The 26,100-nt window shown below is 44.6% G+C and overlaps 2 protein-coding genes across 3 annotated transcripts in view; one reads left to right on the forward strand and one right to left on the reverse strand.

Moving 5' to 3' along the window:
• The window catches only part of CE3H16orf54 (chromosome E3 C16orf54 homolog), a 53,420-nt gene that overhangs the window by 23,862 nt on the left and 3,458 nt on the right, over positions 1 to 26,100 (reverse strand). The window contains exon 2 of one of the 2 annotated variants that reach the window (XM_078440218.2): positions 9,179 to 9,299. The exons of the other annotated variant lie outside the window; for it this stretch is intronic. The gene's annotated coding sequence lies outside the window, so the exon portion shown is untranslated. The remainder of the gene's footprint in view (positions 1 to 9,178; positions 9,300 to 26,100) is intronic. 2 annotated transcript variants of the gene reach the window in all.
• Positions 15,149 to 17,622, forward strand: ZG16 (zymogen granule protein 16). The gene is made up of 4 exons (XM_078439728.2): positions 15,149 to 15,252; positions 16,158 to 16,219; positions 16,404 to 16,536; positions 17,215 to 17,622. The coding sequence occupies exons 2-4, from the start codon at positions 16,165 to 16,167 to the stop codon at positions 17,516 to 17,518; spliced, it is 492 nt and encodes a 163-aa protein (XP_078295854.2). The 5' UTR covers positions 15,149 to 15,252; positions 16,158 to 16,164; the 3' UTR covers positions 17,519 to 17,622.

Genomic DNA, 26,100 nt, shown 5'->3' on the forward strand with positions numbered 1-26,100 from the left:
TGGCACCAGGCCATTGCTCGGTGAGACCCTCCACAGAGGGCAGAACGGGTCAAAGCCCCAGTCCCTCAGAAGTAAGGGGCCAGGAAAAACAACCGCATCAGAGACAAAATTCAGGAGGGAGGTGCTGCCTGGGGCTTGGTCACGAACTGCATAAAAGCGGGGAGTGGATGGAAGCCAAATACAAAGGACGGGTGTGCGATTGCTGATCGGGGAGAACAGAGTTCTGATACTAGAGAATGGGTGGCTGGGTGACGTCATTTTCACCACTCCCGTGCATGCGCAAATGCACCTACAACAAGCGCCACAACCGTCCACCCCAGCAAGCTAAGCAGTGCCATCTACTGGAGAACGGAGCCATTACACTAAGTTCCGCCCAACTGGGCCAACCTCGCTCTTCAGGAACAGAAGACTCTCCGCCTGCTTAGTTTATGGACTATAAAGTGCTTCATAGTTTGACTACTAGGAGAAAACGAAATAATTTCAGTCGTATTTCAGTCTGCTCACCATGCCATCTATTCAATTTTCTTTCTTTTTGTTCCTTTCTTCTTTATTCTCTTGTTCATTTCTTTTTCTTGAATACAGAAAAAAATAAAAATCAGGTATTTTCAATTTTTATTAAGATATTTTTCTTTATTTTTTCTACTATATTTCTTAATTTTCTGTATTTTTTTCTAATTCTATTTTACTTCCAACATTTCATTTTAGTCTACTTCAGTGTATTCATTTTTTCAAATTTTCAAATGATTTCTTTTTTTTCCCTTTCCCCTTTTTTCTCTAATCTATCAAGCCCCTTTCAACGCCCTGACCAAAACACACCTAGGATCTTGGATCATTTATTCGATTTTGTGTGTGTGTGTGTCTTCGTTTTTAATTTTTTAAGTTTAATATTTTTTAATTTTAGTATTTTTAAAATTTTATTTTTTTACCTCATTCATTCTTTTTCTCCCTTCAAAATGATGAAACGAAGGAATTCAACCCAAAAGAAAGAGCAGGAAGAAACGACAGCCAGGGACTTATCCAACACAGAAACAAGCAAGATGTCTGAACCAGAATTTAGAATCATGATAATAAGAATACTAGCTGGAGTTGAAAATAGATTAGAATCCCTTTCTGGGAAGATAAAAGAAGTAAAGTCTAGTCAGGATGAAATAAAAAATGCTATAACTGAGCTGCAATCTCGAATGGAGGCCACAGCAGCAAGGATGGATGAGACAGAACAGAGAATCCGTGATATAGAGGACAAACTTATGGAGAATAATGAAGCAGAAAAAAAGAGGGAGATTAAGGGAAAGGGGCACGATTTAAGAATTAGAGAAATCAGTGACTCATTAAAAAGGAACAACATCAGAATCATAGGGGTCCCAGAAGAGGAAGGGAGGGAAATAGGGGTAGAAGGGTTATGTGAGCAAATCATAGCGGGAAACTTTCCTAACCTGGGGAAAGACACAGACATAAAAATCCAGGAAGCACAGAGGCTCCCATTAGATTCAACAAAACTGACCATCAACAAGGCATATCAGAGTCAAATTCACAAAATACTCAGACAAGGAGAGAATCATGAAAGCAGCAAGGGAAAAAGAGTCCCTAACCTACAAGGGAAGACAGATCAGGTTTGCAGCAGACTTATCCACAGAAACTTGGCAGGCCAGAAAGGAGTGGCAGGATATAGTCAATGTGCTGAATTGGAAAAATATGCACCCAAGAATTCTTTATCCAGCAAGGCTGTCATTCAAAATAGAAAGAGACATAAAAAGTTTCCCAGACAAACAAAAATTAAAGGAATTTGTGACCACTAAACCAGCCCTGCAAGAAATTTTAAGGGGGACTCTCTGAGGGGAGAAAAGATGAAACAAAAAACACAAATAAATAAATAAAGACCAAAAGCAACAAAGACTAGAAAGGACCAGAGAACACCACCAGACACTCCAACTCCACAAACAACATAATGGCAATAAATTCATATCTCTCAGTACTCACTCTAAATGTCAATGGACTAAATGCTCCAATCAAAAGACACAGGGTAACAGAATGGATTAAGAAAACAAGATCCATCTATATGCTGCTTACAAGAGACCCACTTTAGACCTAAAGACACCTTCAGATTGAAAGTAAGGGGATGGAGAACCATGTATCATGCTAACGGTCAACAAAAGAAAGCCGGAGTAGCCATACTTATATCAGACAATCTAGACTTTAAAATAAAGACTGTATCAAGAGATGAAGAAGGGCATTATATCATACATAAGGGGTCTATCCACCAAGAAGACCTAACAATTGTAAACATTTATGTGCCAAATGTGTGAGCACCCAAATATATAAATCAATTAATCACAAACATAAAGAACCTCATTGATAGTAATACCATAATAGTAGGAGACTTCAACACCCCACTCACAGCAATGGACAGATCACCTAATCAAAAAATCAACCAGGAAACAATAGCTTTGAATGACACACTGGACCAGATGGATATAACAGATATATTCAGAACACTTCATCCTAAAGCAGTGCAATATACATTCTTCTCCAGTGCACATGGAACGTTCTCCAGAATAGACCACATGCTGGGACACAAATCAGCCCTCAACAAGTGCAAAAAGATCGAGATCACACTGTGCATATTTTCAGGCCACAACGCTATGAAACTCGAAATCAACCACAAGAAAACATTTGGAAGGGTAACAAATACTTGGAGACTAAACAATATCCTAGTAAAGAATGAATGGGCTAAGCAAGAAGTTAAAGAAGAAATTAAAAAGTTCATGGACGCCAATGAAAATGATAACACCACAACCCAAAACCTCTGGGATGCAGGAAAGGTGGTCATAAGAGGAAAGTATATCCAGGCTTTCCTAAAGAAGGAAGAAAGATCTCAGATACACAACCTAACCTTGCACCTTAAGGAGCTGGAAAAAGAACAGCAAATAAAAACCACAACCAGCAAAAGACAGGAAATAATAAAGATTAGAGCAGAAATAAATGCTATCGAAACCAAAACAAAAAACAAACCAAAACAAAAACCCAGTAGAACCAATCAATGAAACCAGAAGCTGGTTCTTTGAAAGAATTTAAAAAATTGATAAACCACTAGCAGTTGGATCAAAAAGAAAAAGGAAAGGACCCAAATAAATAAAATCAAGAATGAGAGAGGAGAGACCACAACCAACACAGCAGAAATAAAAACAATAATAAGAGAATATTATGAACAATTATATACCAATAAAATGGGCAACCTGGAAGAAATGGACAAATTCCTAGAAACATATACACTACCAAAACTGAAACAGGAAGAAATAGAAAATTTGAACAGACTCATGACCAGAAAAAAAAAAATGGAATTAGTAATCAAAAATGTCCCAAAAAACAAGAGTCCAGGGCCAGATGGCTTTCCAGCGGAATTCTACCAAACATTTAAAGAAGAGTTAACACCTATTCTCTTGAAACTGTTCCCAAAAGATAGAGATGGAAGGACAACTTCCAAACTCTTTCTGTGAAGCCAGCACTACCTTGCTTCCAAAACCAAAGACCCTACTAAAAAGGAGAACTACAGATCAATTTCCCTGATGAGCATGGATGAAAAAATCCTCAACAAGATACTAGCCAACCAGATCCAACAATACATTAAGAGAATTATACACCACAACCAAGTGGGATTTGTACCTGGGATGCAGGGCTGGTTCAGTATCCACAAAACAATTAATGTGATGCATCACATCAATAAAATAAAGGACAAGAACCACATGATCCTCTCAATAGATGCAGAGAAAGCATTTGACAAAATACAGCATCTTTTCTTGATAAAACCCTCAAGAAAGTAGGGATAGAAGGATTATACCTCAAGATCATAAAAGCCATACATGAAAGACCCACCACTAATACCATCCTCAATGGGGAAAAACTGAGAGCTTTCCCCCCCTAAGGTCAGGAACATGACAGGGATGTCCACTCTCACCACTGGTATTTAACATAGTATTGGAAGTCCTAGCTTCGGCAATCAGGCAACACAAAGGAATAAAAGGCATCCAAATCAGCAAGGAGGTAGTCAAACTTTCACTCTTCACACATGATATGATACTCTATATGGAAAACCCAAAGATTCCACCTAAAAACTGCTGGAACTGATTCAGGAATTCAGCAAAGTTGCAGGATAGAAAGTCAATGCACAGAAATCAGTTGCATTCCTATACACCAACAATGAAGCAACAGAAAAATAAATCAAGGAAACAATCCCATTTATAACTGCACCAAAAGCCATAAAATACCTAGGAATAAGTCTAACCAAAGAGGTGAAAAATCTATACACTGAAAACTATAGAAAGCTTATGAAAGAAATTGAAGAAGACACAAAAAATGGAAAAAGATTCCAAGCTCCTGGATAGGAAGAACAAATATTGTTAAAATGTTGATACTACCCAAAGCAATCTACATATTCAATGCAATCCGTATCAAAATAACACCAGCATTCTTCACAGAGCTAGAACAAACAATCCTAAACTTGTATGGAACCAGAAAAGACCCCGAATAGCCAAAGCAATCTTGAAAAAGAAAACCAAAGCAGGAGGTATTACAGTCCCAGACTTCAAGCTATACTACAAAGCTGTAATCATAAAGACAGTACGGTACTGGCACAAGAACAGACACTCAGATCAATGGAACAGAATAGAGAACCCAGAAATGGACCCACAAACGTATGGCCAACTAATCTTTGACAAAGCAGGAAAGAATATCCAATGGAATAAAGACAGTCTCTTTAGCAAGTGGTGCTGGGAAAACTGGACAGCAACACGCAGAAAAAAGAACCTGGACCACTTTCTTACACCATACACAAAAACAAACTCAAAATGGATGAAAGACCTAAATGTAAGACAGAAGCTATCAAAATCCGCGAGGAGAAAGCAGGCAAAAACTTCTTTGATCTTGGCCGCAGCAACTTCTTATTCAACACGTCTCCAGAGGCAAAGGGAACAAAAGAAAAAATGAACTATTGGGACCTCATCAAAATAAAAAGCTTCTGCACAGTGAAGGAAACAATCAGCAAAACTAAAAGGCAACCGACAAATGGGAGAAGATGTTTGCAAACGACAAAGCCGATAAAGGGTTAGTATCCAAAATCTATAAAGAACTTATCAAACTCAACACCCAAAAAACAAGTAATCCAGTGAAGAAATGGGCAAAAGACATGAATAGACACTTCTCCAAAGAAGACATCCAGACGGCTAACAGACACATGAAAAAATGCTCAACATCACTCATCATCAGGGAAATACAAATCAAAAACACAATGAGATACCACCTTACACCTGTCAGAATGGCTAACATTAACAATTCTGGCAACAACAGATGATGGCGAGGATGCAGAGAAAGAGGAACTCTTTTGCATTGCTGGTGGGAATGCAAGTTGGTGCAGACACACTGGAAAACAGTATGGAGGTTCCTCAAAAAACTAAAAATAGAACTACCCTACAACCCAGCAATTGCACTACTAGGTATTTATCCAAGGGATACAGGGATGCTGTTTTGAAGGGACACATGCACCCCGATGTTTATAGCAGCACTATCGACAATAACCAAAGCATGGAAAGGCACCAAATGTCCATGGATGGATGAATGTGGTATATATATATATATATATATATACAATGGATTACTCCTCAGCAATCAAAAAGAATGAAATCTTTCCATGTGCAACTACATAGATGGAGCTAGAGGGTTATTATGCTAAGCAAAATTAGTCAGAGAGAGTCAAATATCATATGACTTCACGCATATGAGGACTTTAACCCAGAACAGATGAACATAAGGGAAGGGAAACAAAAATAACATAAGAACAGGTAGGGGAACAAAACATGAGACTCTTAAATATGGAGAACAGAGGGTTACTGGAAGGGTGGTGGGAGGGGACATGGCTAAATGGGTAAGGGTCATTAAGGTATCTACTCCTGAAATCTTTGGATGTAAATTAAAAACAACAAAACAAAACAAAAACTTCCTTTTTCTGTGTGTTTCATTTGGATAATTTCTGTGGCTATGCCTTTAGCTTCACTAATCTTTTCTTCTGCAATGTCGAATCTACTGTTGATTCCATTCAGTGTAGTTTTCATCTCTGACACTGTAATTTTCTGTATTTTTTTAAGATTTTAATTTTTTAAGTAATCTCGACACCCAACGTGGGGCTCAAACTCACAACCCCGAGAGCAAGAGTTGCGTGCTCTACCGACTGAGCCAGCCAAGCGTCCCTGACATTGGAATTTTCATTTCTTTCTTATATGTCCGTGTCTCTATTTAACTTTTTAAAAACATATGGAATACCATTATAATAGCTGTTTAATGTCCTTTTCTGCTCCCTCTAGCGTTTGTATCAGTGCTGGGTTGGTTTCAATTGATTGATGATTCTCCTCATTCTGTGTCATGCATAATCTGTGGTTGCTTGGCCAGCGTTGTGAATTTTACCTTGCCGAGTGCCAGATACTTTGGTAATCTGTGTGATTTGTTAGGCAGGTGCATAGTAGTGTTCAGCTTAGGGCTGATTATTCCCCACTACTAAGTGAAACCCTTCCTGAACACTCTGCCCTCCACTTTGTCACATTGCTAGTTGGGCTGGTGCGAAAAGGCCCTGAGCACAGCCGCCTGCAGAGATGGCTCTCGCCCTGGTGTCCTCAAAAGACAAATCTCGCTTGTTTTCCTTTCTCTCTGGGATTGCAAGCCACGTTACTGCCTTTCATTGCTTGGTGTCCACTGTTTTGAAAACCGTTGTATCGTGTGTTTTGTCTGGTTTTGTTGCAGTGGTGGTGGCGGTTTCTGGCGGGAAGGTAAAACTGGTCCCTATGACTCCACCTTGAGGAGAAGGAGGGATCTTGGTGTGTGTGTTTCTAAGAGCTCTCAGGTGATCCAGGGTGCAGCCAGGTGAGAACCACTTTACAGACTTGTTTTCTCTGCTTGAAATGTTTTTTTCTCAGTCAAATAGAATCTTTGATTATCTCCTCTCCTCCATTTTCTTGGTGCTCTCTGGAACTTCTGTTAGATTAATATGGAATAGATTGGCCCTCCATCTCTTAACTTTTCTTTCATATTTTCCATTTCGTTGTCATTTTGTTCTACATCCTGAGAGATTTTTCAACTTTTCGTCTCATACCTTCCTTTGATTAACTTTTTCTTTTTTCTTTTTTAACATAAGTAGCCTTCATGCCAAAGATGGAGCCCAATGCGGGGCTTGAGCTCACACAGGTGACGCTTGGCGATGTCTGGAGACATCTTTGGTTGTAACATCTATGGGGTTACTACTGGTACCTAGTGAATAGAGACCAGAGAGGCTGCGAAATATCCTACAGCATACAGGAAAGTCTCCCCCACCAAGCATTACGTGGGTCAGATGTCAATACTGTGAAGGTGAGGAAACCCTAGTTTAAGACCATCTGGGAGCAGGCTGCCACAACTCACACCACCAAAGGCCAAGGCAAGGAGGGATCCTCCATACCCACTTCAGGAGACTTCCTGGGCACGTATTCAAGTTTGTTTAAAAGAGCTCGGGGCACCTGGGTGGCTCGGTTGGTTAAGCGTCCGACTTCGGCTCAAATCATGATATCGTTCATGGGTTTGAGCCCCATGTTGGGCTCTGTGCTGACAGCTTGGAGCATGGAGACTGCTTCAGATTCTGTGTCTCCCTCTCTCTCTACCCCTCCCCTGCTTGTGCTCTGTCTCTCTCTGTCTCTCAGAAGTAAATAAACATTACAAAATTCTCCAAAAAAATTAACAAATAAAGAAAATAAAATCTTAAAAAAAAAAAAGAAGAGTGCTTGGGTGGCTCAGTCAGTTGAGTTTCTGACTCTTGATTCGGCTCAGGTTATGATCTCCTGTTTTGGGGGTTCAAGCCCCAAGTCCTGCTCCCCACTGAGGGTGGAGCTTACTTGGGATTCTCTGCCTCCCTCCCTCTCTCCCCTCCCCCAATTGCTTGCTTGCCCGTGCACACACACTCTCTCTCAAAATATATACATAAAGTTTTAAAAAAGGTTAATATAATAAATTTTGTTACATGTATTTACAATAAAAAATGTTACATCTAAATAAATTAATAAATAAGTAAAATCTAAATATTATGTATGTTCTGTTTTAATTAGTCATTCCTCAAAAAAAAAAAAAATACTAAGGGCATCTGGCTGGCTCAGTCGGTAGAGCCTGTGACTCTTAATAATCTCAGGGTTGTGAGTTCAAGCCTCATGCTGGGTGTGGAACCTACTAAAATAAAATTTTAATTTAAAATTTAAACAAAACAATGGAAGGGTAAACATTATTAAAACCAGGAAGATCCGACATGATCTAGAATCAAAATGGGATGTTTTGATTCTTAAGTATCTCTTATCACTTAAAAAAATAGCTTAACATTTTTGGAGGGTGCCTGGGTGGTTCAGTTGGTTAGGCATCCAACTCTTGATTTTGGCTCAGGTCATGATCTCATGGTTCATGAGCCCCGTATTGGGCTTTGTGCCAACAAGTGGAGCCTGCTTGGGATGCCTTCCTTCACTTCTGCTTAGATAGTCCCTGTCCAATCTAGCCACTTGTATACCTTAACAGTTCTCTGCAGCCAAAGCTCACAGGCCCCATCAGAAGATGAAGGGACCTGGGGTACCTGGGTGGCTTAGTCACTTGAGCGTCTGACTTTGGCTCAGGTCGTGATCTCACAGTTCGTGAGTTTGAGCCCCGCATCAGGCTCCTCACTGACAGTGTGGAGACTGCTTGGAATTCTCTCTCTCTGCCCCTCCCCACTTGTTTTCCCTCTCTCTCTCTCTCAAAATAAATAAATAAACTTAAAAAACGAATAAGAAAAAAAAGAAGGTAAGGGGACCAGAATGATCTCAAGGAACCTAAGTATGTGTAGGGGCGACTTCCCACATGGCCACTTGTGAATGGCACATGGGTCCCTTTTCTCTGCCATGATGCCACTTGGAAAGTCACTGAGGTCCATTCTATACTGAGGCTTTCTGTAGCCAGCATCTGACCCCACACCCTGTGATACATGGCCGCCCACCAGATGTTCCCAGGAGAAAGGAGGGCCCAAGGGGCTGCCACAATTTTCCCAATTCCTACACGAAGTGGGCCTGCCCGTACGAAGGTTCTTAGTCTGATTCTGGTGGAGATGGGTGGTCTCAAGAAAATGTTAAGCTTTATCTCCTCCACAACATACCTGGCCAGGATGGAGCCTCTCCTTAGACGATGAGAAACAGAAGAACTTCCTCGGAGCTCGCCTTGCATCAGGCAGTGTTCTGGATCTTTACTTCCGTTAAGTACATCACAACCACAGCAACCTGAGGAGGTAGGCAAAATTATTGCCTTTTTTTTGTGTATGTGTGTGTTTTCAGATGAGAACAGAAGCAGAGAGAAGTGAAATAACTTTCCCCAGGGACCCAGCTTCTGAGTCCTGCCCCGTCTGTGCGCCTCTCAAACACTCCACCCCGCGTCTGTCTTCCTGCGTTTGTAGAACGTGCCAACTGCAAGAGCAGGTGACTGTTGGAGCCTCAGTCATATATGAAGGAAACGAAATCAGCTCATACTTTCAGCTGAATTGTTCCTGACACAAAGCAAGAATGACCGTGTCCTGGTGGAATGACCTCACCTCATTCCCATTTGATATTGTTATATCAATATTTGATGTTATATTGTTTTATGTTCTGGAGAATGCTCTTTGTGAGGAGGAAAACAAATAGGGGAAACAAAGGAAAAAATAAGCAAAGCAACTTTTGCAGTTGCATTACAATTGATCAAGCCTTTCGGTAAGAGATGTGGAGGCTGAAGGCAAAAAAGATAGAGGTTAGGGGCACCTGGCTGGCTCAGTCTGTACAGCATGTGACTCTGATCTCCGGGTTGTGAGGTTGAGCCCCATGTAGGATGTAGAGATTACTTAACAATCAGATCTCAAAAAAACCAACAACCACACACAAAGGCTAAAAAAAAGCCACCATGTAATCATTGCGCAATAAACGGAAATTAAAACCAGGTTCCAGGGCACCCAGGTGGCTCAGCTGGTTAAGCGGCTGACGTCGGCTCAGGTCATGATCTCACAGTTCATGGGTTCCAGCTCCACCCTGGGCTCTGTGCTCACAGCTCAGAGCCTGGAGTGTGCTTTGGATTCTGTGGAACCCTCTCTCTCTGCCCCTCCTCCACTCGTTCTCTCTCTCTCTCTCTCTCTGTCTCTCTCTGTCTCAAAAATAAAGAAATAAACATTAAAAAAATACTTGTGTCAAGTTGTATGATGCATTTACAAGCTCTCCAGGATCTGAACTAAGCTAAACCATAAAAATAAAGCTAACTGCACGGGGCGCCTGGGTGGCTCAGTCGGTTAAGTGTCCGACTTCAGCTCAGGTCACGACCTGGTGGTCAGCGAGTTAGAGCCCCACATCGGGCTCTGTGCTGATTGCTCAGAGCCTGGAGCCTGCTTTGGATTCTCTCTCTCTCTGCCCCTCCCCGTCCCCGCTCACCCTCTGTCTCTCTCTCTCAAAAATGAATAAACATTAAAAAAAAAATTAAAGACAGGTCTCTTACTAAGGCACCATTCTATGCATGAATTCTTGGCAGGTTGCTATAGGTTTCTGACTTTAAGAAATGATTAACGTATTTTGCAATATATACATATGTCGAATCAGCATGTTGTAATCCCTGAAACTAATATAATGTTATGTGTCAATTCCATGTCAAAAAATAAAATAAAATAAAAAGATTATCAACATATTCTTCCATACCTGAGTCTGGGTCTCAGGAGCTGCTCTAATTATTACCCTAAAGGTGTCCCAACCCACTCTGGCCTGGCAGTTTTGAACTGTGTTGACATATAAAAAATCGTACCCTTTGATAGAGGTAGAGTTTATTTTTCTCAAGGATTTTTTTTTTTAAGAGCAGTTCACAATAGAAAAGAACATTTTATATTGTGAGCCAGTTACGCGTAGGATAGAGTATTTGACTGAAACGCTATCTCAGGAAATAGTATTTAGCCTTGTTACATGCGATGCTCTTTCTCTATTTCGTTCTAAAATATGTTGGTTTTGGGGCACCTGGGTGGCTCAGTTGGGAAAGCATGAGACTCTTGCTGTAGGGCTTGTGGGTTTGAACCCCACGTTGGGTAGAGTGCTTACTAAAGAAAATAAACTTAAAAAAATATGTTGTTTTTGAGCTGTTAAAATGATTTCATGGTCCACTAGTGAGTTAAGACACACAGTCTGAAGAACTCTGTCCTTGAGGATTTTGGTTGATCTCGAGACCATTTGCTTCTCATGTTCCAAATGCAGAAATACAGGCTCTAAGAAATAGTGGCTTTTTATTTTTTAGCGCTTATTTATGTATTTATGAGAGTTTGGGAGAGAGAGCCCACACAAGTGAGGGAGGGGCAGAGAAAGAGGGAGGGAGACACAGAATCCGAAGCAGGCTCCAGGCTCCGAGCTGTCGGCACAGAGCCCGACATGGGGCTCGAACTGTGAGATTATGACCTGAATCGAAAACACATGCTTAACCAACCAAGCCACCCAGGCACCCTAGTGACTTTTTAAAATTCACATGGCTAATGCGTGTTGGAATGGAGGACCTCAACCCACAATTCCGTCTTTATGTACAGTATGCTACCGAACAGGGTTTCACCAGAAGGTTCAGAAATAAGAAACAAGAAAACCCAAATTCAAGCCTGCCAGAAGAGAGACACTGGCCTGAAAAGACAAAGGAGGAGTATTTAATGGAATTCGCACCGCAGACAAGGCATGTGACAGTCATTTATGGGACACCTGTAATGTGCCAGATGGGAAGCAGGAGCCTGGAATTCAGAGTCGGACAAGACAGGCCTTCCGCCTTAGAGTGGGCTTGGGGTTTGGTGGAGAAGGCTTCTGTGTACACAGATAAAGTACAGCGCAGGGTAATCAGAGCTGAGCTGGGGAGGTAGCAAACACAGTTGGAGGCCAGAGAAAGGAATTCTGTCTGAAGTGGAGGGGCTGGAGGGAGACCCCTATGATAGAAGCCCTAGGGAGGAGTGCAGGGGGTGGTGCGTGCAAGGGGTGGTGGTGGTGGGGTAGGGGCTGAATGTCTTAAGGGTAGAAGATGGGCAGGTGAGCAGGACAGGAGAACATTTAGGCAGCCAGAGTGGCAGGAGCAAACAGCTGGCTAGTGTAGGGACTGGCATGTGGGTTACGAGGGACAGGAGGCAAGGTGTGGTGTCCCGATCAGATGGGGGCCCCCAAATGTGCAGTGACCACCTGGTGGAGGCTGGTGGCTTGGGCCGTGAAAGAATTCGCCTGAGGCAGAACAAAGGAGATAGAAGCTTATGGAATACACCGCAAGGTTGCAGAGGAGAGGCTGTCTGAGAAGAGGCAGTGCGGGGGATGGGGGACTGTTTTGGAAGGGGGAAGGTGAGGACTTATGGGGATGTATGGAATTCTCCCCTTTGGTGGTGACTGTGCCTGGTTGTAAGCAGCCCATTGGTCAGTTAGAGCCTATAACTGATTCATGGAGGTGCCCCCACCCATGGGTCTGTCTGTATTCAGCCAGGGGGTCGCCGTGGCTCTTTTCTTTTTTTTTTTTTTAAGATTTTTTTACTTTATCATTTTTTTAATTTCATGTTCTTAAATTTACATCCAAATTATTTAGCCTATGGTGCAACAATGATTTCAGGAGTAGATTCCTTAGTGCCCCTTACCCATGTAGCCCATCCCCCCTCCCACACCCCCACCAGTAACCCTCTGCCTGTTCTCCATATTAAAGAGTCTCTTCTGTTTTGTCCGCCTCCCTGTTTTTATATTATTTTTGCTTCCCTTCTCTTATGTTCATCTGTTTTGTATCTTAAAATCCTCGTATGAGTGAAGTCATATCATTTTTGTCTTTCTCTAATTTCGCTTAGCATAATATCCTCCAGTTCCATCCACGTAGCTGCAAATGGCAAGATTTCATTCTTTTTGATTGTCGAGTGATACTCCGTTGTATGTATATATATATATATATATATATATATATATATATATATACACCATATCTTTATCCATTCATCCATCAATGGACATTTGGGCTCTTTCCATACTTTGGCTATTGTCGGTGGTGCTGCTATAAACATTGGGCTGCAAGTGTCCCTTCGAAACAGCACACTGTATCCGTTGGATAAACACCTAGTAGTGTAGTTGCTGGGTCCTAGGGTAGTTCTATTTTTAATTTTTTGAGGAGCCTCCATACTTTTTCCGGAGTGGCTGCACCAGCTTGCATCCCATCGCTGTGGCCCTTTTCTACCTCCTGTCACCCAAGCCTGTTTGCCTACAAGTGGCCTCTACAGCAGGGAGTGGAGGGACCCTCTCTGCAGCTTAGTGAGGTCACTTCTCTCTCAAGACTTTACTTTCTTCACGGGAACCATGAAGGGTGAACAGAAAAGCACTGTTCACATTTGCTTTTGTGGTAAAACCCTTTGTTCAAATGAAACCACCATTTACCCAAGGCATAAATGAGGAGACAGAGAATTTTTTTTTTCTTAACAGGAAACAGATCTGCTATCATTTGGAAATACATTTTGAAAAATCAGTGATGGGAGTCAAGGGGCAGATTCTCCCCCCTGGGGTGTGAATTTGCACCAGGATTTAAGAGGCTTTATCTGAGAGAGGAAATAGTCCTCTGAGCAGGGGCCCCTTGAGACAAGGGTTGGGGGGTATGAGAGCTCACACTGTTCCTGCCTCCTGAGGTGGGCTCCCCCTCCCCCTTCCCCTCCACACACCCTCATTCCCCACCCCGTCCATTCTCCACTTTTAAAAGTGGAACGAAACCACTCGGTGGCTCCCCTCACTTTCAGGAGGAATCCAAACTCCTGACCACAGCCTCCCAGGCCCTGTACTACCTGCCCGCCAGCTGCTACCCACACCTCCCCTCCCGCTGGCAGCCACACTTCCCAGCAGCCACCCTGCCCTCCCCGCACACTGTTCCGCACACTTCCTGTTCAGGGTTTGCCTACTCGTTCCCTCACCAGGTCCAGTCTTCACCCAAACGTCTGTAGTCTCTCCATCACTTCGGTGAGGTCTTCACAAATGTTACCCGAGGAGAGGAGGGCCTTCCAGGCAGAGGGACAGCTTTCCCAGCCCTTCTCCTGGTTCACTCTGCCTCTTTTCCTCCTGGCCTAGCCCATGGGAACGAGTTGTTCAATTGTCCGACCCCCCACCCTGCAGCGAAAGCTCCAGCAGTACGATTTGACTTCCTCTGTGGCTGTCTTTCCAGCATCTAGAATGGTGCCTCCAACATACAGATGCTCCATAAATGTGCGGACTCAGGAGTCCGTCTAGAGACTCCGGTGGAACAGAAGGGCCTCGGAAGAGAAGAAATCTATGACACGAATCTAAGGCCTATGGGAAGGAGCTGTTGCCCCGTGTGGGCTTTATCCCCCAGAAGATTCAGTCACGGCTCCCAGGAGCCCCGAGGGCCTTGAGCCCAGAACTTCCCCCAAGGGAGGAACCGTGTACCGTTACTTCCTCAGCGTCCCACATGCCTCTTGGTCTGACTGTCTGTCTCCCAGGCGGGAGATTGACAGGTGTTCGTTGTCCACCTGCAACAACACGTTACCCTTCTCAGAAAAGTTTTGTAAACAGTCTGGCAGATTGGGGATGGATAGATGGGGCGGGGGGGGGGGGGGAAGGCAAGTACAGCAAAGTATTAACCATGGTAGAATCTATGTGGTGTGTATATGAGTGTTCACTGTATAATTTTTTAAATATTTCCTATGTTTGAATTTTTTTTCATATAAAATAACCGGGATGAGAAGGAAAAAAATTGTCTGGAAAATAGTAGACGCTCCTAAGTACAGGGTGTTGGGTGTATCATCCCTTCACAGGAGAATCTAGATTTCAAATGCAGGACAGTGAGGACAAGGTTTCTCCTGAAAGATGACAGACTGCAGGTAGGAGCACCTACAGAACACCCAAATAGGGGGGGTGACAACCTTAGACTACATCCAGAAGCACTTAGCTACTTTGCCCACCAAAAGCTGCTGGCCCTTGGGTTTGTGACCTTTTCTCAAGTTTATTCTGCCCATCCTGAGATCTGGGCCTTGGCCCAGAGTGGACCCACCCTGCCACATGAAACTCTTGGGGGGAGAGGCAGGATATGGTATTCCAGACCCTGCCTGACAACTGACCCTAGAGGCTGACCATGTTTGCTCAGGTGGTGAGGTTCACACGATAAAGAGCAGGCAGAGGGCTTGGACCTGGTATAAAAGACCTGGAAGTTCCCAGGTGGTTACTTTGCACCTGGAACTGCCAGGTGAGGGGTGACAGAGGCCTGGGCTAAGGGGTGAAAGGGATGACTGGATTTGAGTTGGGGGGAATTCAAGCGGCGCTGGACAGCAGCCTGCCTGGAGTGAGCGGCAGGGGAGACCTGTGTGGCAGCTACCTGGGGCATCTGAGGGAGGTGCAAAGATATTTGGGTCTCAGAGGAAGGACTGGAGACACCTGGGATGCTCGGGGTATCGATACAGCCAGATTTGTGTTAGTGGAGAATGAATTATGACTAATAGACCAGGCATTTGGAATCTGGTATCTTGAGCTGTGGTCCAAACTCGTTGGGCAGTTTCTCAACTGTTCCGATTCTGGTATTGGCAGTCTCGTCTATAATCACCCTCACTGCCTGGGTGACACAAAGATGCACCCCTAAAATGCTCCTTCCTTCTGATTTGAGACCCAGCTAAAGCTAGGAATTTAAACTCTCCCCCGGAGGTCCTCCAAGGCAGGCCCATGTATCACAGGCAGGTTGCAGTTAGGTTTTGCTCAGAATCCTGGTTTGGTAAACTCAACCATCTCTATGGTTTGGAGATGGCCTCCACTTCTTTGAAACTCTTTTCCTGCTTTGTGCCAGGAGGGACCAGGACTTACACGGGTTGGTCCAGACAGAGGCTTAGGACTGATCTTCTGACTCAGGATGGAACAAGGGGGTCGGCTACCTCGATACCAGGGACGACAGAGGGGTTAAGGACACCGTACCTGCCAGGAGCAGGACTAGAGACTAGGGGCAATCCTTTCTGAGCCCAAGACTGGGTCAGTTAGGTCTGAGTTGAGGGACAAAGAGGGCCAAGTCTCAACTGGAAGTCTAACCCAGGGAAGCCTGGGTAAATGAAGTACAAAGGAAACAGAGTGAATGAACATTGACGTTCTGCTTTCTTTCCCCTCCAGCCCCAGAATGTTGACCATTGCTCTTCTTGCCCTTGTCTGCGCATCAGCCTCGGCCAATGCCAGTAAGTGAGAGGCCAGGAGCCCAGTATTAGCGTCATGGGAAGGCAGCTTCCTGCTCTGCCAGTGGCCAAGGCTCGCAGGGGCTGGCTTGGGGTGGTGGACGTCGAGTTGTGGGAGGTGTAGGAGTGGTGAGGAGGGACTAGAGCTCTTGAGATCTCTCCTTCTGACGCCTACTGTCCCCTCCAGTTCAGGCTAGGTCCTCCTCCTACAATGGAGAGTATGGAGGCGGTGGAGGCGAGCGATTCTCCCATTCTGGTTACCAGTTGGAGGGTCCCATCACTGCCATCCGTATCCGGGTCAACAGATACTACATCGTAGGGTAAGATTCTTTGTGTGTCTGTGGTTTGGGGGGGTCTTCTCCTATCCTACCACACTGGAAAGTTCTCAGTCACTTTGAGTCACATCTGTTTCAGTCAACAAGTCCCAGGGATAACTTGGGATGTGAAAGGTATCAGGAGGCTGGGGTCTGAGGCTGGTGCTGCTACAGCCCTACAGCCCCCAGCGTGCACGTCTTGGGCAAATCTGTACCACAGCCGCTGAGGCGCTGGGAAGCTGGCTACCTTGGCCCCACCTGAGGTGTAGATCCCCTTGGGCATCCTCCATCTTGGCTGACGCCTCTCCCCAAAACCTGTATCCTTCTGATCCTGGGGCAGCAGAGTCTCTTCCCTCATGAAAGCCATCCAGAAAGGCCCATCTGCTTCTTTCACGTAGGGGTTGGGGGCACAGCGGGAACCTAGATTTCAAACTGAAGCTCTACCACTGTCTGGGAGGCTCCGGCCAAGTTACTTTTCCTCTCTGAGCCTATCTGTCAGCAAAAGGAGTTGAAGTTCCCAGTAGGACCTCAAGGCCTCCCTCATCCCTCACACACCTTGGGACTGGCAGGGGACCTGTCCTCCCTGGCCACAGTTTGCAGGTCTCTTGGCTTGTAGACCAAGAGGTCCTGAATTCCAATCACCCTGCTCAGTCTTCCCTCCCCCCCCCCCGCCCCCACCCCTAGCCTCCAGGTGCGCTATGGCAAGGTGTGGAGCGACTATGTGGGTGGCACCCAGGGAGACCTGGAGGAGATTTTCCTGCACCCCGGGGAGTCAGTGATCCAGGTGTCTGGCAAGTACGACTACTACCTGAGGAAGCTGGTCTTTGTGACTAACAAGGGCCGGTACCTGCCTTTTGGGACAGACATAGGCAGGAGTTTCAGTGCTGTCCCCTTGTACCACAACACCGTACTACGATTCATTAGCGGTCGCGCTAGCATCCTCATCAATGCCATCGGCCTGCACTGGGGCTTCTACCGCGGGTATTGAACCAGTTGCTGAACCGCTGCAGCCGGCTGTGAGAACCGCCTTACCACTAACCTCACCTACAGGGTTCAATAAAAATAATAATAAAAGGACATAGCTGACACTGGAGTGTATGTGGGTGTGTGCAGCTGGGACCCGCCTCCTGACTCTGGCTGTGGATGTGTGAATGTCCTTTCTGGCTATCTATAGACGTCTTTCTGGTGAAGAGTGGGAGGGAGAGAGAGAGGTGTAAAAGCCTTGGGCTTTTCTTCCTGGTTTATGGAGAAGAGGTAAGATTCTGGATTGCTCCAACTCTTTTTTTCAAGGATAGCTCCTGAGACTGTTTACCCAAACTGGAGTTAAGCCTGAGGGTGCAGCCTAGCTTCCCCCCCAAACCCCAGATGTCCCAGTCTCTAGCCCTTGTCTCCCCTTGAGATAGTGTTCCCCCACCAAAAGGCTGTCACCTGGCTCTCTTGTCATTAACCCACGTGCTGTCTCTGGGTGGCCTGGGCCACTCTCCTTCGTGCTTTCCCAGAATCCACCTGTCTCCCGAAGCTTGGCCTAAGTTTGTGTCGAGAACTCTTGTCTCTTACTCCAGCCTAGTCCCTCCCCACCTTTGCCCATAAGCACTGATGCTCCCTGCTTAGCTTAGCTCGCTCAGAATTGGGCTTCTTTCCCTAGGAAGGTGCCACCTCCTCAACAGCTTCTATTCTGCCAATTCCATCCTCAAAAAAAGGGCATTCCAAGAGGGATAGATGTCCATGGTGGGTTTCCATGAACGTCGGGGGTTGGTTACCATTCAGGGAAAGCAACAGAGTGGCTGGAGAGATTCAGCAAGGATACAGAGTCACTTTGGAAATAATTCTTGGGATTCTAGTGCCCAGTCCTAAAATTACCACAGTGTTTTGTTTTTGCCTTTTGGTGGTGGTGGTTGGGGATGAGGGAAGTCACTCATTGCTCCCCAAAGATTTATTCACATCATGGGGAATGCCAGAGTCACATCTCTTCCCAATGAGACAAAGATAACAATTGTTTACATGTAATTTGAGGAAGAAATATTAACATTACAGAAACAAGCTCATGCCTAGAGAGTTTTTAGAACAATTCCTTTATTTCTCTCAAAGAATTCCATGGGATGGAGTATCATGTCAGAGTAATTTGTTTTGAGATATAAAGTACATAAAATTCTCCCATTTATTTATTTATTTAAGTTTATTTGAGACAGAGCATGAGCGGCAGAGGGATGGGGGGGGGGAGAGAGAGAGAGAGAGAGAGAGAGAGAGAGAGAGAGAGAGAGAATCCCAAGCAGCCTCCACACTCAGTGCGGAGCCCAGGCGGGGCTCGATCTCACAAACCGTGAGATCATAACCTGAGCTGAAATCCAGAGTCAGCCACTTAACTGACCGAGCCATCCGGGTGCCCCAATATTCGACCTTTTAAAGTGTGCCATTTCTGACGTTTTTAGTACATTCACAGATTGTGCAACCATCACCACTAATGCCAGAATTTCGTCATCAGCTCAGAAAGAAATCCCATCCCCATTAAGCAGTTGCTCCCCATTCCTCTCCCCCAGCCCCTCGTAACCACCCATCTACTTTCTGTCTCTATGGATTTCCCTCTTCCGGGCATTTCATGTAGATGGAATCGTCCAGTAGTGTGGTCTTTTGTGTCTGGCTTCTCCCATTTAGCGTATTTTCAAGGTTCATCCACGTGGTAGCACGTGTCAGGACTTCGTACCCTTGTGTGGCTGAATCTGACACATCAGATACCTGGTCAACTTCAGGATCAGCTTTGCACCAGCGGGTCTCACCCTGGGCCAGTGAAGTCGCTGGCACCTGACAGGCAGCTGCCGCAGAAGAGGACGAAGTCATGGGATTCCCAGCTTTTGCGTAGTTGGCATTTTAGGCTTTTGTAAAAGATTTTATGTAAAGAAAATTTTCCTTTCCTTATAAAGTTCTAAAATTGCTAAATTGAGCTAATCATACGTTTATCAAATGCTCTCTGCTAGGTGCTTGGGAATACAAAGACCACTGAAGATTTCTTTTCCTGTAGTCAAAGGGAAGACTTGGTGAAGGAAGGGGTGTGTGTGTGTGTGTTTGTGAGTGAGCGTACCCATGTGCGTGTGTGATAGGGGTATAGTACTGGGCTCAGGCCACAGCCTATGCAGAAATATGAACACATTACAACGACAATTGCACAGTTAAAATGCAAAGTTCTACTGGGTAAAGATGAAGCCTCATGGAAAGGCAGGGACCATGCATGTCATGCTAAACTGTTGAAACTTTATTTTATGGGCTACAAGAAGCCACTGAACCAAGATTTCGCCCAGGGGATTGGTAAGATTTATACGAAAATCATCTTTCCTTGTGTAAGTGGGGAAAATGGATTGAAGGTGAAGCAGGATGAGATAATAGTTAAGAGACCAGGTCTAGATCAGAAATGATGGATGTCTGAACAAAGGCAGTGATGTGAGGAAAAAAAAGAGGGAGGAATTTGAAAGATTCGAGGGGGAGGGGAGACTTAGAAGAACTTGATAAAAGAACCCATGAAGGTGAGTCAAAGAGGAGAGTCTAGAAGAACTATCATGTCTAGTATGGGCAACTGGGAAGAGAGAGATTCTCTCTAAGATGGGGACTACAGGAGGAGAAATTAGCTTTTGGACCTGTTGCATTTTTAAATAATATTTATTTTGAGAGGGAGGAAGAGAGAGAAAGAGAGCAAGAGAGCGCAGTAGCAGGGAAGCGAGAGAGAGAGAATCCCAAGCAGGGTCCGTGCCACTAGTGCAGAGCTTTATGCAAGGCTCGATCTCACAAACCTGAGATCATGACCCGAGCCGAAATCAAGAGTCAGACGCTTAACTGACTGAGCCAGACAGTTGCTCCAAGGACCTGCTGCATTTTGACGTATCTGCGGCACATCCTGATGGAGACCCAACATTACACAGAGGACTATTTAGTAATAAAGGCTTGGATACAGCTTTCAAGTAAGCCTTAGATTCAGGAGTCACAAGCACAGAGACAATGGACTTCCAGTGATGGATGTGGAAGAAGTCACGTGGGAAAACTGTGGGCATATAAAATGAGAAGAAGGCTGGCATCAGAGGATTGGAGAATACCAAAGAGGAATTGGTTAGAGAAAAGAGACGGGAGGGGCCGGGGAGGGAATGCACTCAGGGGCAAGAGAGAAATTTCATGGAGCTGTTACTGCCATCTAAGCAAGAAAAAGACGGACTTGAGTTTCTTTGGCTTTGGCAATCAGAAGGTCACGAATAATCCCGAAAGAGCTTCGGCGGGGATGGGGGGAAGCTGAAACCAGGCTGCAGTTGGCTAAGGAATGAATGGGAAATGAGGAAATACAGGCAGCAAGACTTGAATATTCCAAGATGTCTGGCTCCAGAAAGCCAGAAAATAGGCTAGTCACAGTTATGGGGGATGTAAGGAATGAGAGATTGGGTTTTTTTCCTAGACAGGGGAGACATGAGCATGTTTATATGACGAAGAAGGAGTCAGAGGGAGGAAGAGGCTGAGGATTCAGGAAAGACGAGGGAACTGATGGAACAAGTTCTCGCAGGAGATTGGGGGGATGTTTTACGTAGCTGTTGGGGCAGGAAACCTTAAGAAAGAAGAAAATGAAGATGAGTGAAGGTACAGGTTAGTTTGCAGAGGGAGTGGGTATGGAGCAAACCTTGAGGGAATTAATACCCAACCTTGACTTGTTCTGTTGCCTAAGTAAACCTGCCTGTTGTATGAGCCACATTCTTCCAGAGGAAAACCAGCAGGAGACATACGTACATATATACATAAAGAGGTTTTTTTTATGATTTTATTTATTTAAATGCTTTATTTTTGTGAGAGAGGGAGAAAGAGCACAAGAGGAGGAGGGGCAGAAAGAGAGAGAGAGAGAGAGAGAGAGAGAGAGAGAGACAGAATCCGAAGTAGTCTCCAGCTGTCAGCACAGAGCCCACTCAGGGCTTGAACTCGTGAACATTGTGACCGCAACATCATGACCTGAGCTGAAGTCAGACGCTTAACCAACTGAGCCACCCAGGTGCCCCTTTAAGATTTTATTTTTATTTATTTATTTACATTTTTAACACTTATTTATTTTGAAAGGGGTGGGGCAGAAAGAAGGAGACAGAATCCATATCAGGCTGCAGGCTCTGAGCTGTCAGCACAGAGTGGGACTTGGGGCTTGAACTCATGAACCGCGAGATCATGACCTGGGCAGAAGTCGTACACTTAACGACTGAGCCATCTAGGTGCCCTTAAGATTTTATTTTTAAGTCATCTCTTCCCCCAGTGTGGAGCTTGAACTCACCACCCCAAGATCAAGAGTTGCCTGCTCTAGTGACTGAACCAGCCAGGTGCCCCTATACATGAAGAGATTTACTGCAAGGGATCAGCTCCTCAACCGTGGAGGCGGGTGAGGCCAGTGTGACGTCTGTAAGTCAGGCCGACAGTCTGGAAACTCCTGGGGAGGAGTGGGTGCTGCAGTCCAGAGGCGGAATTTACTCTTCCTAAGGGAAACCCCAGTTTTGCCTTTTCTTCCTTGTAAATTAATTTATCATCAAAATTTACACTCGTAGTAACTTAATTTTCTTTAGAAACTCTTTTTCCAGCTTTATTGAAGTATAAATGACAAATAAAATTGTAATGTTTAAGGTGTACAACGTGATGATTTGATACCTTGTGAAAGAACTCCCACAATCAAGTTCATTAACACATCCATCACCTCAGAGTTAGCTTAAAAAATTTTTTTATGGAAGAATAATTGGCATACAATATTGTATTAGTTTCAGGTATACAACACAGTGATTCAATATTTATATACATTATGAAATGATCACCATCTGTCACCATATAAAGTTGTTACAATATTATTAACGATATTCCCTATACTGTATATTATATCCCTATATCTTATTTACTTTATCAATTGTTACTCTTTTATTTTACTTATTTTAATTTTTTGAGGGAGAGAGAGAAAGCGCACGTGAGCCAGGGAGAGGGGCAGAAGAGAGAGTGAAGCTTAAGCAGACTCCATGCTCGGCACAGACCCTGAATGCAGGGCTCGATCCCATGACCCTGGGATCATGACCTGAGCCGAAATCAAGAGTCAGATGCTCAACTGACTGAGCCACCCAGGCGTCCAAATAGTAACCCTTACTTAAAAAAAATTTGGGGGTGGGGGAAGCCTGGGTGGCTCAGTCAGTTAAGCATCTGATTCTTGATCTCAGATCAGGTCTTGATCTCAAGGTTGTGACTTCAAGCCTCACATTTGGGCTCCATGCTGGATGTGAAGCCTACTTAAAATAATAACAAAAAATTAAAAAATAAAAAAACGGGGGGGGCACGTGGGTGGCTCAGTTGGTGGGGTATCTACTCTTGATCTTGGCTCAGGTCAAGATCTCACAGTTCATGGGATCAAGCCCCACATCGGGCTCTACACTGACAGTGCAGAGCCTGCTTATGATTCTCTCTCTCTCCATCTCTCTCTTTGCCCCTCTCCTGCTTGCATGCTCTCTCTCTCTCTCTCTCAAAATAAATAAACATTTTTTAAAAATTAAAAATTTTGTGAGAATGCTTAAGATCTACTCTCTTAGCAAACTGCAATCATACAGTACAGTATTATCGACTATAGTTACCATGCTACACAGTGGAATGTCTGTACCCTTTTACCAACTTTCCCCATTTCCTATACTTCCCAATTCCTGGTGACCACCATTCTACTCGGTTTCTACGTGTTCAACTTTTTTTTTTAAGAAATACATTTTTTTTTTTAAGTAATCTTTATCCTGAAGGTTGGGCTCAGATGCACGACCCTGAGATCAACAGTCACATGCTCTACAGACTGAGTCGGCCAGGAGCCCCTGTGTTCAACTTTTTGATTTTAGATTCCACACATAAGTGACACCATGTAGTATCAGTTTTGCTTTTAAGCCTTTGAACTGCCTAGATGATGCCCACCCAGCTTACCCAGGATCATCACTTAAAGTCAAATGATTGTAGATGGTAACCACACCTACTAAGCCTCTTCACAGCAACACCTAGACTGCTTTTGACTTAACACTCTACTACAGCCTAGCCCAACTGACACAAACTACTTGTTGCACCTGAGAAAACCTAGGAGGGCTGGGGTGGGGAATCAGGACAATGGCAGGGAATGAAGGAGTTTGCTGACCAAAGTCAGATAAAAAGATTACTGAGGAATGCTGGGAACTTAGCTAATAGCTATTAGAGGTCACAGTGGGGTTGCAGAGTATTGCACAGGGACTTGGGAAACCTAAGTCCTACCCTCCACTCGGCTACATGGCCTCAGTCAAATCTATTAACCTCTCTGGGTTTCAATTACCCATTTGTAAAAGGAGCTTCTCTGGGTCACACGCTCTGTATGACCTATCCAGCTCACACATGGTAGAAATCTAACAATTTACTGTTACATGAAAATAACTGGCCTCACTGTGTGGTGGTTGAATGTTAAATAGGGATAACTGAGATATGTGTAGGAAGGAGGTCCCAGGCACATAGCCTGAGGTGGCCTGGAATGGGGGCATGTCTGAGGCCTTTCCAAGTAGGGAATACTCTGGAACATGCCTGGAATGAAGGGCCCAAAGGCCCACAAACTACAAAGAGAGCCCACAGCTTCTCTGATGGCAACTGGAGATGAAAGGCAATCTCTCAAAAAGAAGAGCCCACCCCCGGCTAGGGGCACCTGGCTGGCTGTCGGTAGAGCACTGGATTCCTGTACTTGGGGTTGTAAATGTCAGCTCCATGTTAGGTATAAAGGTCAGGAAGAAGAGAAAAAAAAAAAAAAAGACCCTTCCCACCCTACCCTGACCCTCCCTACAGGAGGTCACCAAATTAACTGGGTGATATGACTACTTCCCGGTTTGGACCATCATGGACCCCCCAGTGGCTGGTACTGAGTCCTCAAGCTCCCACTGCAGAGTGGAGCAATGAAAGAGCCATTTTAAGGAAACGCAGGGCCAGGCCTCTTGAGCAGTCCCAGAATAGAGAAGCCCCAATATGCACAAGCTGATGCAGTCACCCAGGAGACAGCTAAGGTCAAATCCCTAAACAACCACCACCCACAAAACAACCCAACTATCCAAGAAAGAGAAGACTCGCCTTGGACTACAGTTCGTGGGTTTCAAGAAAGTTTTGAGCCCAATAAATTCAAGTCCAGCCAATGACACGATGTGATCCTTGGCGCTGTCACGTGTAACGTGATGGGGAAGGAGAGCAAATATAGATCGATTACTAACACAGCACATATGAGAGAACGTTTAAGGATCACTTCTGGTAGGAAGTCTATATTAGCAGTCATACATGTTTTGGGGCGTGGTTATTTCAAGCAAAATAGTACAGAGAGACGAAAAACGGAAGAGGGACTTACATTTATTTTGCATCCATTGTGACTTCAGGCACTCTGCAAAAAGTACTTCATTTATTTATGACAACAATCCTATCGGAAGGTAGTAAGCATGGTCTCATTCTTCAGATGAAGTCACCAAGACAGAAATCAGTTACGTCTGTAGGTGGCTTAAGAGTTACAACAGCAGATGTCCAAGGCCTGTTGTGTCTTCTCCCCCTCCAGCCTTAACCTCCTGCTTATTCCCCAGTAGGTGATAACCAAGCAAACCCAAACAGAAGCATGTTTGGTTTTTTCTCTGCTTCGGTTTGCCATTAAAGGAAACTCACCCAGAAACCCTCCAAATCTTGGTGGAGCAAATGAAAGTGAGATTTCTTGGAGTTAGTACAAAGTAGAGCTCTGGAAAATTACATGGCTTCATTCAGTCATATTACAAATATTCATTAGGTGCCTATGTGTCAAGCACTCTGCTAAATGCTGTTACTTGTCCAAAGTCACAAACATAGCATAGAGCAGAGTTAGGACCGAACCCAGGTCTTTCTGACATTGAAATGTGGGCATTTTCCACATGTCTGATTTTCAAACGTCTTAGAAACAAAGTCTGGGACAAGATTTTCCAGTCTGAAGATCCTACAGTTAGAAAACCACGCCATGATGGGGCGTCTGGGTGGTTCAGTTGGTTGAGCTTCTGACTTCGGCTCAGGTCATGATCTCACGGATCGTGAGTTCGGGCCCCGAGTTGGGCTCTACGCTGACAGCTCAGAGCCTGGAGCCTGCTTCAGATTCTGTTTCTCCCTCTCTCTCTGCTCCTCCCCATCTCGTGCTCTGTCTCTGTCTCTCTCAAAAATAAATTAACATAAAAAAAAGAAAGAAAACCATGCCATGCTTCTGCACATGAGTCCTGACAAATATATATGCCTGTGGAACCCAAACTCCTCCATCAAGATACCATCATCAAGATGTTACCATCACCGCCCAAAATATTCCTTCTGGGCCTTTCCCAGTCACTTCTTGCCCTCAACTCCCAAAAGGCAACCACTCTTCTGACTTTTTCACCATAGCCTAGTTTAGCCTGTTCTGCATTCAAACTGTTGTTATATATTAGACAGCATGGAGCACTTGGAAAACTTCACTGTACGCCCCTGAGAGAATGAGTGAAAAGGCAAATAACATCTTTGGTATCATGAAAATTGCTTTAACTCTGTAGAGGCCAGGGGTCCCCAGACTACATTTTG

This window comes from Panthera onca, chromosome E3 (assembly GCF_046562875.1).
Source record: "Panthera onca isolate mPanOnc1 chromosome E3, mPanOnc1 haplotype 2, whole genome shotgun sequence".
NCBI classification, from domain to species: Eukaryota; Metazoa; Chordata; class Mammalia; order Carnivora; family Felidae; genus Panthera; species Panthera onca.

Excerpts from the sequence above, each read along its gene's own strand:
- ZG16 (XM_078439728.2), top strand. The coding sequence starts at position 16,165 with ATGTTGACCATTGCTCTTCTTGCCCTTGTCTGCGCATCAGCCTCGGCC. Across the intron at positions 16,220-16,403 it reads ATCAGCCTCGGCCAATGCCA|TTCAGGCTAGGTCCTCCTCC; the intron begins GTAAGTGAGAGG and ends TGTCCCCTCCAG. Across the intron at positions 16,537-17,214 it reads AACAGATACTACATCGTAGG|CCTCCAGGTGCGCTATGGCA; the intron begins GTAAGATTCTTT and ends CCCCACCCCTAG.